This window comes from Opisthocomus hoazin, chromosome 8, assembly GCF_030867145.1.
Source record: "Opisthocomus hoazin isolate bOpiHoa1 chromosome 8, bOpiHoa1.hap1, whole genome shotgun sequence".
In the NCBI taxonomy this organism is placed as follows: Eukaryota; Metazoa; Chordata; class Aves; order Opisthocomiformes; family Opisthocomidae; genus Opisthocomus; species Opisthocomus hoazin.
The window spans coordinates 10793706-10810948 of NC_134421.1; the positions used below are offsets into that span (position 1 = coordinate 10793706).

The 17243-nt window shown below is 39.0% G+C and overlaps 1 protein-coding gene across 2 annotated transcripts in view; it reads left to right on the forward strand.

Moving 5' to 3' along the window:
• Positions 1-17243, forward strand: part of MYBPC1 (myosin binding protein C1) — a 122315-nt gene that overhangs the window by 63654 nt on the left and 41418 nt on the right. For both annotated transcript variants that reach the window (XM_075428586.1, XM_075428584.1), the window contains 7 exons: positions 495-536; positions 7042-7077; positions 8381-8416; positions 10983-11087; positions 13840-13988; positions 14331-14448; positions 15747-15798. In XM_075428586.1, the coding sequence (XP_075284701.1) occupies positions 495-536; positions 7042-7077; positions 8381-8416; positions 10983-11087; positions 13840-13988; positions 14331-14448; positions 15747-15798 (538 nt within the window). The remainder of the gene's footprint in view (positions 1-494; positions 537-7041; positions 7078-8380; positions 8417-10982; positions 11088-13839; positions 13989-14330; positions 14449-15746; positions 15799-17243) is intronic.

The window sequence follows — 17243 nt, forward strand, 5'->3', positions numbered from 1 at the left end:
GATGATGATGATGAAGAATTAAGAACATCCTCAATACACTCTCCCTGTGGTATTCTTTGTCTTAAGGATAAACTGATTAGGGTGATGGAGCTCTGCATATCATTAATATTTGGCAGCATCTCATGTCTGATCCAATTCCATTCAAATTAACAATAATATATAACCCCTTTCAAAGGCTTTTGTAATAAGCCCAAGAACAAGAGACTAACAATTGTTGCTTCTAAAAAATCCAGTATTTTAGTTCCACTGAATACAGGAACACCAATCTTACACGACTCATTCAAAGCACAGAAAATGCATTGATATACACAGAGTTGTAAAATGCTTTATGGGAGTACAACTGTGTATTGCACATACATGTATATCAATAATTCTTTAATTTTGGGTTTTCAATACTAGCAGAACCTAGAATATTGCTGTATTTTTCAATGCTGTGTGAGTTTTTCTTTTTACTTTAAGATTCTCTCAAAAATATACTTCTACTTCCTACACAGAACAGAAACCACCGGAGGAGGGTGGAACTGGAAAGGGTAAAGGTGAGTCTGAAATTATATTTAAAAAATGGGCAGTAAAGAGAACATTCCTAAATGCTGTTCTGATGCTGGATTGCTTGAGCTTTAATTCAGAATTGTGGTGCCAAATTTGAAAGGTGTGATGTGAAGCTTCCTGGATCCTTCTTCTGCATGACTTATCCAGCACAAGGAAATTATGATACTTACGAGTATCTTCAAAAGTTCTGCAGAGAAAACTGATGCTTTAGCAACAGTATTTATATAGACTGTTTAACTAATAGATGAAATTTCAAGTGATTTGCATGTGCAGAAAGCCACGTTTAAGTGAACCTGGATGTTGACACTGACCAAGCTTGCTAAAACTCAGATACTACGCACATTGTTGGTGTTCAAATAAAGTGGACAAATCTCCTACTGTCATTCTAAGCTGTTTCTATTCTAAGATGGAAACCTGCTATTGCATGTTTTACCTTTCAGCAAAGTCCAATAGATTTTTTCATCTGAAAAAAGAATTCGTCTTTCTGTCCTCATTTGGAGTCCAGCAGTTGAGCTCATTACGAGTTCTGAAAAATGTCTTTGAGGACTGTCTGCTGTGAACACTAACTGTCCCACTAGCAATGCATGTAAAAATCAGCTCCATTTTTCATACATACTTTTGTGCCACTGAGGTTAGACTCCAGCTCTGTTGGCAATTCTTCTGGTTACAAAGATACATTTTGAGGGAACCGGGTCAAATTTCGCTCCTTTTTGTACTCCCTGCCAAAGCAGAACTCAAACAGCTCATCAGCTTGTTTTGAAATGAATCATCTTTTTTTTCTTCTTTGTGATAAAAGATTAAATGAGACCAAAATATACTTACAACTGATGCAATGTTTGCTTTTCATCTGGCACGGTTATGCTTTTTCATGGCAAATCAATAAATGGCTTACTTGAAAATGTATTCTGGCTTTTTGTCTCTTCCAGACAAAATTTTGCCTTTCAGACAGACTGGATGCATACTTGATACTTGCAGATTTATTTGGCATAGGAGTGCATGGCTATTTTTCTCAACAAAGCCAAAATGTAAATACTGAGAGTGTGTGATTCAAGTACCTTTATGAAAATAAAAATGCTAAGCCAGGATTCAGTGCACGTTATTTTGCCAGCTATCTTTGCATTGAGCAATTATTTTGACACACAAAATTTCGTGTGAGTAATCCAATCTGTCATCCTGGTAATGGAAACACAATTGAGAAATAATTTGCATGCCTAATGATAGGAAAAAAGATTAAGGTCTTGCCTCAAGCTGTTCCAGCAGTTAGTTCTGCTTGCTTTAATTTTGATATGAGAGAAATATTTGTTCCCGAACCGAACATCAATGGTGTTTTCCACACCGCTTACAAGTCTACCTTTTACTGAATAAAACAGAAAACATGGTAGGTATCTTATTGAATACTTCTGTTACCTTTTGATACATTATTATGTTTCTGTTTTGAATTTAGTGAAGAACACAGGTATTTCCTAAGGGGTAAAAATGCTTTCTTGGTGCTTACCCTACCTAGAAGGATTTTGCTACCAAAAAATTTGTTGGAGGTCCTAGCATGGGAATTGTTTCCAGCTTCAGTCCGTGGTGGCAGCAGCCACCTCAGTAAGAATTCCAGTGAAAGTCTGAATACCAATATGTAGAAAGAATGACCTTCTGCCATGGTCACCTCTGCAAAGCAATGTAGGTGTCACTGCCAGACACTCGGTAGTAATTTTGATTTTATTAGGCATAGTGAAATTGTTCATATCAGCTCCTGTTTTGTTGCAGAGTATCACCAAATAAGGGAAAGTATATTTTCATAGAGTGAGTCCTTCATATTTGTCTGCCAGAAGAAAATCTTTATAATGGTGAGCATAATTCACAAAATGGGTAAAAGGTTCAAGTTTTCCAATCTGTCCAAAATCATTTACACTAGAAAATGAGCAGTTCAACAAGGAAATCAGGACAGAACCAGCTAGAGGTTAGCTTTTGTAGAAGCTAGTTATAAAACTGTTTCTGCAGGTTCAGAAGTAACAGATTCAGGTACTTCCCTGAACAGGAATGAGATGGGAAAGATTTCATACCTGAATTCCACAGTGATTCTACGATACGCATGTGTTAGCAGTTGTGACCTTGTCGCTGACAATTTATAAGTAACAGGAGACCGCAGGAACCTGGGACAGCCTCACTCTGCAGCACAGCCAGGCTGTGCTGGAACCTGGCATCTACGAAAGGAAGATTGATAGTCCACATAAACCATGTAGTCCACAATTTTCACCTCATTTCTAAGACAAAGTTAACAGCAGAAGTTAGGAAGATAAAGTATACATATCTGTGTGTCTGTTTTACTGTTCTATATCTTTTTAGTAGTTATTGTCTGTGTGAAATTACGTATTTATGTCCTTTTATGTTCACTGTAAAGTTAAGAAATGGTGGACAGCGTGATAAATCCTTTGTTATCTTGTGGATATTTCGCTGTAAATTCGTGGCTCAGAGCAATACAAATAAGATTTTCCTGCATAGAATAATCTTTTATAGCATTTCCAGTTTCAAAAAAATCTGAAATAATGTTGTAAAAGACTCAGCATATATATGATCATCCATTTTATTTTCAGAGAAAAAAGTGACTCAGCAGAAATCCCACCAAATTTAAGACATTATTCCATATTCATTCAATTTAAATTCTTCTGCCTTTGTTTTTAATTTTAGCATTATCTTACAGATTGAATATTGTTATAATTGTGTTCCTACTTGCTGGAATAAGAATTGAATTTTAATATCAATTTGCTCATTCCTTTTTAGGTCACATCCAGCCATTCAGAGAGCTACTAAAATTTCTGCATGTTTTACTGATACTTTTTTCTCTAGGTTCCATCCAAGCATCTACTAAAATGTTCATGTTTCATCCTTGTACTTTTCCAGGTTTCACTTATCCATTCATCTCCCTACTAAAACTTCCACTGCTGTGTGTATGTACTTCATTTACCATTTCCAAAGTGCTGAGGCCCCTCAATGTGACTGCTGAATACTCTTTGAAAACCAGATGGGTAATTGAAGGCAACTAAATTTTAAATTCTTAGTCTCTGAAGGGTTAAATTGCGCTCAGCAATTTCAGCATAAACCAAATGACTCAGCCAGGTGGCTGAGTTAGTCTGAATTTATTCATGCACCCTGAAGACAAGAGTCCGCTCTTTGTGGTGTGAAAATCTTTATACTCACTTCCTGCCTGAGCCCTGACCGCTTGCTCCAGTGTGCTTTGGCATGGCTAAATGTTCAGGCACTCTGAAGTCAGCTGCAGCTGCAAGGCAGTGTCTCTCCCCTTGCTCACCACTCTGCCCATGTATTCCTGCCACGTGTCTCATGTCATCTCCCCTAGTCGTCAGTGAGTGAGAGAAGGGAACAACAACAAAGGAAGATTAATTAGTTTACCAGCTCTGTCAGGTGATTAAATCAAGTTTGAGATGCTGCACCTGTGGAGTCAATTACAAAATTCCCCTCTTCAGTTCTGTAGAACCAGGCTTTTGACACAGATGCATGGATTTCAAGTCTTCTTTTAAGAAGGTAAAAAAATTGAAAAGTAAAAAAATATAATAATATGATTTTGCCACTTCTGCAAAACATAAAGTTTATCAACAATCTGACTGATATCAGAATAGCAGCTTCCACTTTTGTGTGGTAGATTTCAAATCAAGGGAAAGTAGAAGGTCGCAAATTCTTGATATCAGCAGTTCTTACATAAATCAATAGTTATTACTTGTATTTTGACAGATTTTTCAACACTCTTGCTGTGTCAGCAGTCAGAAATGTTAATATTGAGGTTACACGAACTGTGAGCATAAAAAAGTTTTACATTAGCTGCTTCTGAGACATGGAATGTTCTTTCCTCCTGCAAGACTCTACTCCTGATGGAGCTCTAAGAGGCCTGGTCCTCAGTTAATGAGATTGTCTAGGTACAAGGAAATAATTGTAAATATCCTCTTTGTTAATGAAAATGTGCAATAGATGAACAGAAGCCAAAGAACAAAAACGTCCACAGAGAATATGTCCCATTGACCTATTGTCAAATGAATGACGTGATTTCTTCATACCTAGCTCTTGTCATGCAACAGATTGCTAAATATATTCCATTAAAAGTTTACTTGCAGAATATTAAGTATAATGAACTAATGATCATAGTTCTAGCACAAGGTCTGGTATTTTTGCAGTTTTTTTTGTCTTCAACTAAAATTTGTTGCTAACACAAACAATCGTTCATCACAGAAAGCAAATCGGTTATAGCTGTTGAACATTTTTCGTATTTATTCAACAGTCAGTTCATTTCGTCTTAGAAGCCGGAGATATAACGAGTGATGGATTGATAATTACCCAGTTGTCAAAACAATCCTACAAGCATGTATTGTTTTCACACTCTTTCCATTTACAGCACATTCAGTTGTGCTTTCTTTTTGATACTTCTGAAATGTTTGTTTGTTTTGATTTGTTTGTGTTTGATATTAACATTGTGTCTGAAAAATGATAGATTACCTTGGAGAAACCCCAGCAATCCCTCTGCAAAACTAATAATACCTTTTTGTTGCTTTTGTTTTTCAAATGTTTAAAGAAAATGAAAGTCAAAAAGAGTGGTCTTTTAATAATGTGGTTATCACACAGAATCACAGAATGGTAGGGGTTGGAAGGGACCTCTGTGGGTCATCTAGTCCAACCCTCCTGCCGAAGCAGGGTCACCTTCAGCAGGCTGCACAGCACCTTGTCCAGGCGGGTCTTGAATATCTCCAGAGAAGGAGACTCCACAACCTCCCTGGGCAGCCTGTTCCATTTTATATTTCCATGAAATATGAAGGAAGATTTGCAGTGGAATTACTTGGCCTTATATTCTTTCAGTTGCTAGCACAACATGTTAAAACACCTGACATGACTTTGTGATTGCTGTGCTTTCACTGAAAATCAACATCTTCAGCGTCTTCATCTGCCACTGGATGATGCAGGTCCTGAGAACTCTTCCACTAAACAAATTCTTTGGGGTTTTTTTTGCTATGAATAAGAAATCATTTTTGTAAGATAACAGATTAATCCTTCACATGTAGGCCTACCTTTTACAACTGACATTTTCCTCCCAAGGGATTTTTTAAAAGTTTGATGAATCATTAAAAAGGAATGAGTAAAATGTTACAGCTAAGAAGTTAAATTCTATTAACAGACTTTTAATTAGCCTTCCGTGGTTAAGCAAGCATAACAACTTAATATGACCAGTATAAAATTTACATGTGGTTTTGTCATAGTTCTTACATTTGTCCTTGAGAAAATACAAATTATAACTTTAAGGTCAAAATCAAAGGATAACTTCAGAGATAAAATTTGACTCTGGAAACCCAAATCTAAAACTAAAAAAAGAAAAACCTCTTTAAAAATGTGGGTTAATATGCTTCTAAATTTGGCCTTGTTCAACTGCCTTTTCCTCCACTTTGAAATGGTCTCCAGATGATTTTCTGATACCGTATAAAAGACAAGTTATCTTTACATTACGTATGTATTAAATCCTAAATATATCTCCTTTATTCTAGCCTTTCAAATGCTACATTGGTAATTTTTAAATTCTTTTTTTTACCATTAGGCTTTTCAGACACTAAGACTTGTTGCATATTTTTATCAGAAACAGATATCTCTGAGGTTTCTAGTCAACACCTAAAATTCAGAGAGATGTAGGAGACTCTTGTAAAGACAGTCTTTACCTTATTCTGGTTTTCTAATAACAATGGTTACAGTATTTCAGGTTTAATGCCAATTTGTTGGTTTTTCAGGCTTTTGATTTATATAAATATATACCTCTATGTACTCTGTGAGATTAAACATTTTAAAATACCTGGATAACAATTGCTTGTAGTGATTTAATACCTGATGATGGTCAACATGCAGTGTGATTTAAAGGAAAATCCAGCATGACGATAACAGTTCTGTCCTTATTTTAAATTATTCTCCTATAATATGGGAAAAAATAGTTGTTTATTGCTTGCACTTAAATTAATGTTCTGATACAGAAATTACAAAGTATAAATACAGGGGACTATTTTTAACTGTTGCATATATTGATTTAATGATGCTGAATGCATATATGGTGCACATTTTAATTGCAGACATGGACAACAGAGAAATGGCATCTTCCTCAGGTCAGATATGTGATTGACCTTGATTTCGTTGTGGCTTTTTTGTATTTACTGTGGATTACATCTCTAACAAACAGAACCACTCAGCAGCTTTCATATAAACTCATGATTTAATAATAGATCACAGTCCACATCTCATTTTTCTTTTACTTGCTTGAAACATTAAGGTTTACCATTTCAGCTACTGAATTACGCAAAGCTTTCTTCATCAGTTTGAAGCTTCCATTGTGAATGCTCCTGACTATTATGATTTCTTTCCCTTTCTTTTGCAGGTTTTACATTGTCATGTAGTTGTTTTAAAGCAGATGACCGTCTGTGCTTTCAGTTTCTTTATGCACTTTTCTATTTGTATTTCTTTTCACAGATGAAGATGACACTACAGTTAGTACTCCACCAGCAGGTTAGGACTGTGATAGTGCTTTGTGTGTGTATGTATGTATGTATTTTTCTATTGGCTGTTAATGAAGAAAGAGTCTAAACCATTGGACTGAACTCAAAACACACTAATTAGAGAAAAAGGTTTTTGAAGTGCCCTACATTAAATTAATCTCTGTTCAGAAGTACAAGAATTTCATACTGGATAAGTTCCTTTCCAGTCCTGTCTTGAGGTCTTTGGTACAACTTCTGCCGTTGGAAAGTACAATACCAGTTAGCAGCTCTGAAAGCAACTCCCCTTATCTTTTCCTATCAGCAAACATGCAGTGCATTTTTTAGGATAGTCTTGAAAGCAAATTCCAGAATTACAAATAAAACAAATGCCTTATGACTTCAAAACAGGTTTATCCACATAATTGCTTATTACCTCACCTTAGACCATATGATCTACAAGGTAGTTTGAATGTACTGCTCCAAGCCATTGCTGCCAAGCTGGCAGATAAAATGCCTTTGGTTGTTGGCAGTAAAAGAAAGGCAACAGCACTGTGGTCCATCACAATAGATGTGACATGGGTAAAATTCCACCATTGCTTGCTTAATACATTTTTTAAAAATAAACTGTGAAGGAAACACAGATTTTGAACACCAGAAAACACTTGGCAGTGTGTCAAATGAAAAACATGCTCTTAGTTATCTTCACTGCCCTAAATGATTGCATATGCTTGATTTCTCCCAAAAGAAATTGCACTTTTAACTTTGGGCTGAATGCTATAGGTGAAGTCAGTAGCAGAACATTGATTTACAGTACTATAGGACTTCATTGATAAAAGCTAAGTATAGAAATAACATTGTAAATCACAAAACCCTAAAATTTAACTATTTATCATTATTTTGCTCAACCTAGATAAATAAATAGACTATATAAATAATTCAAAGTACTGTCCCCTCAGATAAATATTGAACAACATAAACTCATCTATTATCTGATGTTGTGTAGGTATGATGTTATCATATCTACACAAATATGAAGAAAATACCAGCTTCATGGAACCCTTCTAAATACGAACTACTAAAAACGTAATCTTGAATGGGAATTAAACTAAACTAATTTAGATTTTCTAGAGAAGAGGAGGAAAGATTTCCAATTTTTTTTCTCAGCTGTTCACTTCCTTTTTCTGGTATTCAAGTAGTTCCCCATGGGTATGGTTCTAAATATGTAGTCTAATTTTCTTGCATGAAGAATCAATGTTCTTAAAATCCCAATGACCTGAGGTCAGCTAAGCTGTGATCTCTGAGCTGGTGCCGTCTAAATCGCTCTTCCTTTTCAGATGGGCTGTCTAAGCCAGCGGAAAGAAAAGATTCAGGTGAGACCTCCTGGAAAAACATGATGAAACACTCCAAAATTTACATAATATGATTATTATTAATATTTTATTTCTTAGATATAATCTTTAATTTTATTTTCATTCTTTATAGAGTATCAAACTGCAACTGTTGAAATGCTTTTAAGTATCAGAGCAACTAGGTTTCTAGCAGCTAAACCAGGAGTGAGCGAAGGCTCTGCTGCACGAGACAGGACATGCATCAGTATTTTACGCATACATACATACCTATCTATCTATATCTATCTCTATATAGATAGATACGCAGCTATTCCCTTCCTCCTCAGCCTACAGGGTGGCAGTGGCTTACCTGAATCCCACACACAGGCCCCAGGAGACTGTGGGAGAATGGCTTCTTCTCACAGCTCAAAAGACCGTGGGGAAAACTTAGCAAAGTCATAACCTCTTTCTTCCTACCCTGGCAGGTAACGCATACTACACCCACTTTTGTGGTTTCAGGATTTGCAGCCTCTGGAACAAAATGAGCAGCAGGTACTTCAACCATGGCTATTGACCTGGCATAGCCGCCTATGCCAGCCCCCTGAGCCAACACCAAACCCGCCTTTTGTACTGTTTGTTTAATAAATCAGAAATCTTTAATGTCTAAAGGTGATTACAATGTTTAGCTGTTATTTTATGTGGTGCCAGATTAGTAAGCTTCTTCCATTCATTAACATCCTGTTTCCATTTCTCCCTGTGCCGTGTCAGGTTTGTTACTGCGCGTGACCAGGTCCTGTACCAAGCATTGTCACACCATTCTGTTCACACCAGTAACCATCACTTGTTCTCACGTTGTTTCCATACACCAGCATGTTATACTGGCATAATCTAAACACCTAGATTATAGAAAGAGTATATATAGACAAGTATCTATATATATATGTTTGTGTTCATCGATGTCTGTGTATATATTTTCATATATGTGTATATACATGTGTGTATATACATGAATGTCTTTACCTGTAAGAAATATTGTACAAGCAAACATATGCAGAGGTGTTAGGCAAACCACTCGCAATTCACTGAAAGGCAAAGATTTTCTGGCAAAGCTATCTAGCATTTCTATACACTTTTAAATTTCCTGATAGACCTTAGGATAATAAAAACAGTTTGATTGCATTTTCCCAAGTCTGTCATGAGTTGTATTGCATTTGTAAGTGATGGAAATTACCATGAGTCAAAAAGGTTCCCGTAGCAGTAATCTCTACATAGCAGAAAGACAATTCTGACTTCTGGCAAATGAGTTTCTACAGAAAATACTGAGCAGGGAAAGGAACTTTTCATTTCCAGACCAGCGTATGACTAAGTGAGAAGTGTTGTGTGACTGGTTACTCATTTATGCTAGTTATTAAACCAAAACCAAAAGAACATTGGATAAACTATAAAAAGCTACTTTCGCTTCTGAAACAACAAGAAGTTCGAGGGGAACAAGGGACATGCAGCTCTGATCTGAGAGAGACAGATGGCTTTGTTAATTATAGATGTACCTTTCCACATTTGCTCTGCTCTTCAGTACCCCCATCGCAGCGCTGGCTTTACTCAGTTTCCCCTGAGCACTATTGCTAACTCCTCAAAAAAGGAGATGTGGCATTTGGACTCCGCAAGTTCTCAACTGGAATATGACACATGCATTGCCTCTGTGCAGAAAGGGAGCAGGTTATGGACAGATGTTCGCTGCCTTGCTCTCCCTGCCTTTTCTGCTAGGAATCAGCTTTGACCAAGGTACCTAAGATGTAACTGCGTAGCTCACATCCAGGGCTGTTCAGATGAGCAGAAAGACCAGAAGTGCACAGCTGTGCTGGTACAGTTCTCTGCCCTGGGGAGACCGCTCACTTGCTGCTTCTCTCAGTATCATTGTTCCTCTTCAGTTCTAAAATCCCAGTTTCCAGAAGAGAGCGTGCTGTGTCTGAACACACCACACGATCACTTCCATCTGACAAACTATTTTTCTGTAAAATATTAGCCAGTGCACGTAGCAGGACATGATATTGACTGATCCCCAAACTCTCTGCTTCTGTCATGGTAGAAGAGAATGAAGTGTAGAAGTAAGCTTCATCCCTGCCCTATTTTGTGAACAAAGAGGAAAAACTAGCTTGTACAATTGACTGAGTTTGGGTGTGAGAGAGACCCACCGAAACGATGCATCATATGTGTTTTGTTTGCGCTTCTAGCTGTTTGTGTTTTCAGAACCTCCAACTCTTCTGAAAAACAAAGAGCTGACCCTCGTGCATTGCATCTGTAAAGCACTCATGGTTGAATGCTGGTGCCACTCAAGTTGCTCAGTATCCACCTTGGCTGGTCAGATTCCCCTCTCTTCCTCCCTGATAGTTTCATTTTCTGTCACCACAGAGGTAGCGTTCTTGCAGGAACTGTACACAAGGTGACAGCCAAGCAATGGATGTCAGTGTGAACAAAAACTTACATATCTTTCAGGACATCTGAAGAGAGGTGGTAGGGTTAGAGAGTTTAGTAAGTTCAGGTAAGTGTATTTTGGAGGGAGTAAAACACACTCAGATGACTGACATTTCCCTCTCTCTCTGCATCTCAGTATGGTCTATTGGAGAAGGAGCTCCAGAAGAGACAGAAAAACGCGATGACTCCCAAAGATCCACCTTATTCATTGAAAAGCCACAGAGCGGTTCAGTAAGTGTTGGTAAGTGCTTAGAAACAAAATCAGAAGCCAATTCCAGTGAGACAGAGACTGAGGCAGAGCCAGGAAAGGTCTGCGCAGTCCCTGTGACACTCGGCCTCTGCCCTCAGCTGCGAGCGCTTCCACCAGTTTTAGTAGGATGTGAACTCCACTCTTCAAAGGCAAAAAGGACTGGACGAAGAGAAGCAAAGCCCAATTATTTAATTCAAGACAAGCTCAAAATCTAATACTTTACTGAACACAATGGATAAGAGGTATAGTTTCTGGAGAAAAGAAATGATTACTATTATGCTGTTGGCTGTAGTGTTATTGATCTATCAGGAAGATCTACCCAAAGGCCTGCAGCGTAGCTCAGAGTAGAGACTGCCGGGTGAACTTTTGTGCCCTACAGCTGTGTGTAAATTAGCAAGCAGACTAACAGGAACGGCTCTGTAGGGAAGCTGGCAGGGTCACCCCCACTGTAACCGTTCTGGGGGATTTGCTGTGGGCTAGCTTTGGTTTAGTCCAGCAGTCTATCTATCTAAGAGCAGTTGGAGCACAGGTGGTAAACTCTCAGAGCACATCTTTGCTTTTAATTTTACCCCTGAGGAATCCAGTTCAAGCACTGTGAAGACGTTCTGTGTTGTGAACCAAAGCCCAGTAAATGGGGACGGTTAAGGGGTTGACTTCCAAACTGCACTCCTGCACCCTAATCAGGATAGCAGCAATGGTGAAAGTTCAGTACAGGCTGCTTAATGTGTCTGTTGTATACTTGGATATGCTAAGACATGGTCAGATGGGAGGTTTTTTTTATGCATACTTACTATTTATCTCAGTTTCTGATTTCAAAAAAAGGATTTTGGGAGGATTTATGTGGAAAATAAATATAAGGAGTTAGCTGTACTCTCCTCTGGAACCCACAAATGTTAGGATGGAAAATCAGCAGGGACTGGGCACTGGTGTTCTGAAAATTGAGCTAACTTTTACTATTCCCAAGTTATTGTTTAGAAAAGACTCTTTCCCCGCCCTTCTCAGCTTAAAGAATTAATGATAGAAGTACATGAAGACCTGCAGACTTTCTTTTACAGACTGGAGTTTATTCATGTTACAACTGCCTGGTAGCCTAGGAACACCTGTGCTTGTTTTAAGCAAGGAAATTCAAATATTGGGAACAACTCATAGAATCACAGAATCATAGAATGCTTTGGGTTGGAAGGGACCTTTAGAGGTCATCTAGCCCAACCCCCCTGCAACGAGCAGGGACATCTTGCACTAGATCAGGTTGCTGAGAGCCCCATCCAACCTGGCCTTGAATGTTTCCAGGGATGGGGCCTCCACTACTTCTCTGGGCAATCTGTTCAAGTGTTTCACCACCCTCATGGTAAAAAATGTCTTCCTTATATCTAGTCTAAATCTACCCTCCCTTAGTTTAAAGCCATTTAAACTCAGGACTCCAGGTGAGGTCTCACCACAGTGGAGCAGAGGGACAGAATCACCTCCCTCGACCTGCTTGCCATGATGCTTTTGACGCAGTCCAGGATATGGTTTGCCTTCTGGGCTGCAAGCACACATTGGTGGCTCATGTCCAGCTTTTCATCCACCAGAACCCCCAAGTCCTTCTCGGCAGGGCTGCTCTCAATCCCTTTATCCACTAGCCTGTATTGATACCAGTGGTTGCCCCGACCCAGATGCAGGACGTTGCACTTGGCCTCATTGAACTTCATGAGGTTCACACAGGCCCATTTCTCGAGCTTGTCCAGGTCCCTCTAGATGGCAACCTGTCCTTCTGGTGTATCAACTGCACCACTCAGCTTGGTGTCATCTACAAACTTGCTGAGTGTGCACTCGATCCCGCTGTCTAAGACATTGATGAAAATGTTAAACAGCACCGGTCCCAGTACAGACTCCTGAGGGACACCACTTGTCACGGGCATCTACTTGCACATCGAGCTGTTGACCACTACCCTCTGGCTGCGACCTCCCAACCAATTCCTTAGCCACCAAACAGTCCACCCATCAAATCCATATTTCTCCAATTTAGAGAGAAGATTGTTGTGAAGGAGTGCGTCAAAGGCTTTACAGAAGTCCAGCTAGGTCACATCCGTATCTCTTCCCTTGTCCACTGATCTAGTCACACCATCATAGAAAGTGATTAGGGTGGTCAGCTGGGACTTGCCCTTGGTGAAGCCATGCTGGCTGTCTCAAACCACCTCCCTGTCCTACATGTGCCTTAGCATAGCTTCTAGGTGGATCTGTTCCATGATCTTCCCAGGCACAGAGGTGAGGCTGACAGGTTGGTAGTTTCCAGGGTCCTCCTTCCCACCCATTTTAAAAATGGGCACAATGTTTCTCTTCTTCCAGTCACCAGAGACTTCGCCTGACTGCCATGACCTTTCAAATGTTATGGAGTGTGGCTTGGCAACTACATCAGCCAATTCCCTCGGGACTCTGGGATACATCTCATCAGGTCCCATAGGTTTATGTACGTTCAGGTTCCCGATGACAACACGGAGTTTTGCCTCAACTAATTTATCCTGCCTCTCAGCATCTCAAGCTCCACCCTGACACAGGCAGAGGGCTTCCAGATCCAAAATCATTAATCTCTGTAACATTGCAATACTTTCATAGCCTGTGTGACTCCATCTGATTCTTACTGTCCTGGTAGAGCTACCACCTGAAAACTGGAAGGACCAGTAGTAAAAGAAACTTCTACAGATATGACTGACCAACCACAAGTTCCTCAAGGACTGCATTATTCTTTTTTTCCTTTTAAAAGGTGGGAATATTACATTTATAGCCAAAGTAGAAGCCAAAGATCTTCTCCGAAAGCCAAATGTTAAGTGGTTTAAAGGAAAATGGATGGACCTGGCCAGTAAAGCGGGGAAGCACCTGCAGCTGAAAGAGTCCTTTGAGCGTCACACTAAGGTATGTCTGCTTTTCTTTCTGATGGGGCTAAAGTTCCAAAGAGAGCTTAAAGACCAGTTTAAAACAACAGGTAAAAGTTCAAGAGCAGTGGCTTCCCCATACAGATTTCAGTGACGACCTCCAACCCTGCGTAAAAGCAGACTTTTCTGCTCTCCTAGCACAGGACAAGTAGTGGGGAAACCAAAGTTTTCCATTGCCATTTTCTGGGTTCCAGTTTCTTTCCAGAGCTCTTCATTTAAGTTATACCTTGCTCCTGATTTAGGTCTGAAAGACCAATCTTTTAACATCTGCTTTGTACAAATGTATCCCCCACAGCAATGAACAATTCTGTTTGATTTTCAGATTCACACGTTTGAGATGCATATCATTCAAGCTAAGGAAAACTACGCAGGGAACTATCGCTGTGAAGTGTCTTATAAGGACAAGTTTGATAGTTGCTCTTTCGACCTTGAAGTCACTGGTAAGATTCCACTTGTGTCCGTAAAGCTTTAGGAAGATTTCTCTTTTTTTTAGCCTGAAACACCACCTAGTTTTGTTCAGAACCTTTAAATAATGCTTAAAGTGAACATTTTTAGCATAGGGCTCAGTGAATTTTCTTAAGTGTAATTTATTGTTTAAAAGAACATTGGGTTGGACAGCATGTGAGACATTTATCCGAAAATTAGAAAAGCTGGCAGATCAAACTAGTATTGAATTCAAATCAGGCTCTGTCACACAAAGCAGAGAGCTAGGCTTAGGGCTATTCAAAGAGCGAGGCTTCATCTGGCAGCATCTGAGCATGGAGCGGTCATGGCTCTCCAGTGCTTCACACCCTCAGCAGGCACGGTATGACTGTACTCCAGAAAGCTATTTCTTTCACTCTTCATCAAAATAAGGAATAGCACAATGTGTAGAGCACTGGAGAGTCGTGCTTTTGTCTAATTCTGCATTATTAAAGGCCTTACTCTGGCAAACGTTAACCCACAGGCTGATCTTTTCCTTCGAGAGCAGCTCTGCCAGCACAACAGCGCGTGTATATCTGCACAATCGCACTGAGAAAGACGGATGTCTTCCAAAATGCCAGGGCCAGCAGCCAGTGGACAAAATAGTTGTTCACCCTCATAAAGCACGCCTACCGCCCGGCCTAGACCAGACCGTTCGTTCACCAGTCAGGGGAAGGCAGTCACAGCTAAGAGGACATTTTGATGGCTGACTGACAGCCCGAGGGGCGCAGGTAGGTGTGCGTATTCAGAGGTCAGCAAGGCAGGGGCCAGCCTGGCTGCATCCATTCACTGGCTGGGGATCAGAACCATTTAATCTGATCCTGGCTGGCACAAACGTGTAAGTCACACAAGGGGGATTCATCCTTGCTCCGAGAATCAACAGGAGTCCGCAGCTGTAGAGAAGACTGCCTCTTTCCTCTGACACTGAGCATACTGAGAAAGTACAAGATGCAAGCAGGAGAGCAAGTGTAAGAAATGAGAAGACAAAAAGGCCAGAGCCTGTGTACAGGCAGGAGAAGGGGATCGGAGAGAAACATCGCAGAGGTAGATCTCCTATGCAGAACTGCAGAAAGTAGTTTAGAGAAATGCATCAATTAAACTTTGCTTAGCACTGAGCAGCTTTGCATTTATGAGAACTTAATGCCAAAGGAGCAGCACAAACTGTGGTCACTTAGCAGGAAATTGAACAAATTTCACATGCCAGGTTACACTGATTACATAAATTATATTAATTTCAAATTATGTTTTTAATTCCTGTGTTACTGTTATTTCATAGAATCTTCCCAAGCTGTTCAATCCATTGACATCAGATCTGCTTTCAAAAGAAGGTAACTTCAAACAGTGATCCTACGAAACTCCTCAGTAATCGATGCTGGTAGCATGCACAGAACTTGCGTCAGTCTTGGCAGACAATCATATCAAGTACTTTAAAAAAACATTTTTGTAAATAAAGATTAAAGAAGTGGGGTTTAGGGTAGTTGGTAGTGAGTAGAATGAAAGAGTTACAACAAATAGATAGTACATATGATATTAAATACAGCAAAATTACAGTGTCATTGCTTTAAGGGAAGATGAAATATTTAAGGCAATTAATACATGTTTCTTCAGAGGTTTTTAAAATCGTATTTTAATTCACTAAAGCATTCTACAGCATATTTTCTGAAAGTGGTCAGCTACAATAAGACAGTTCCTGGACCCAATCCTGTACTGACTAAAAGCAGAGAGAAAATTCACACTGATTTCAAGAAGATAGGGTCTAGCTTTATGTTGTCATACAGTCAAGAAGTGTGCTATAAGACCTTCGTTACAGAAAACCTCCAGATAGTATATTGCAGAGGACATAAGATAAAGCATTGTGTCTTAAGGTTTGTTACCTTTGTGATAAAATAGCAATTCAAACAGGTATAGATGTCATCTTTATATTTTATAGAGCAAATTGCCTTACAAGGGCAAAAATATTCAGAATAAAAGAGTTTTACAAACATAAAATTAATGCAGTTTGCTAATTTACACATAGAAGCAAAGCTGTGATTCAGAAGTAACTGCTTTTACTTAGATGGATTTGATTTAAAGAGTAAATGCCAAAGGTATTACAATCAAAGTGCACTCCTTTACTGAGCACATTTTTTAAAAAATGCAATAACTATTCTGCCCAAGCAGATGCTGATATCTGAATATTTTCTGATTTTTTTAAGTATTATCTTGCATGCAAAACCTGGGATGAAATATTGGCAACATTTTACTTAACATTTGCAGGATTTTGCCCTTTTTACAAATATTAAGGGCATTTCTTTTGTCTGTATGTGCTTTATAATGAGGTATTACTGCTTAAGGTCACATTATTGAAACAAATGCACCTTCACAGGACTGTGATTCTATCTGTAAAAATGTACAATGTACTGTTTCTTCTTTTTTTAACTGATTTCTCCCTTTGTTTAGAGAAAGGTTAAATCTTAAGTGTAATGCTTTGCAATCAGTATTCGACACAGCTATGTGTTGTTCAAAGCACCACCCAGCAATGCAAATCTTTGTTTCACATTCATAGCAGAAGCTCAGCACAAGCCCTTTGTTTTTATACACATACAGGATGGAAATGAAAAACAAAGCTTGTTGTGCTGACTAGCTCACATTTATTTGTGTTACGGAAATCTAACACAAATCTTGGCAAATTTATGTATGCAGTTACAAAAATTTGTCACCAATGTATAATAACAAGCAATACAAACCTTTGTGTTATTTTTCACAAGTGCCTAAAGAAACATAATTCATGTGA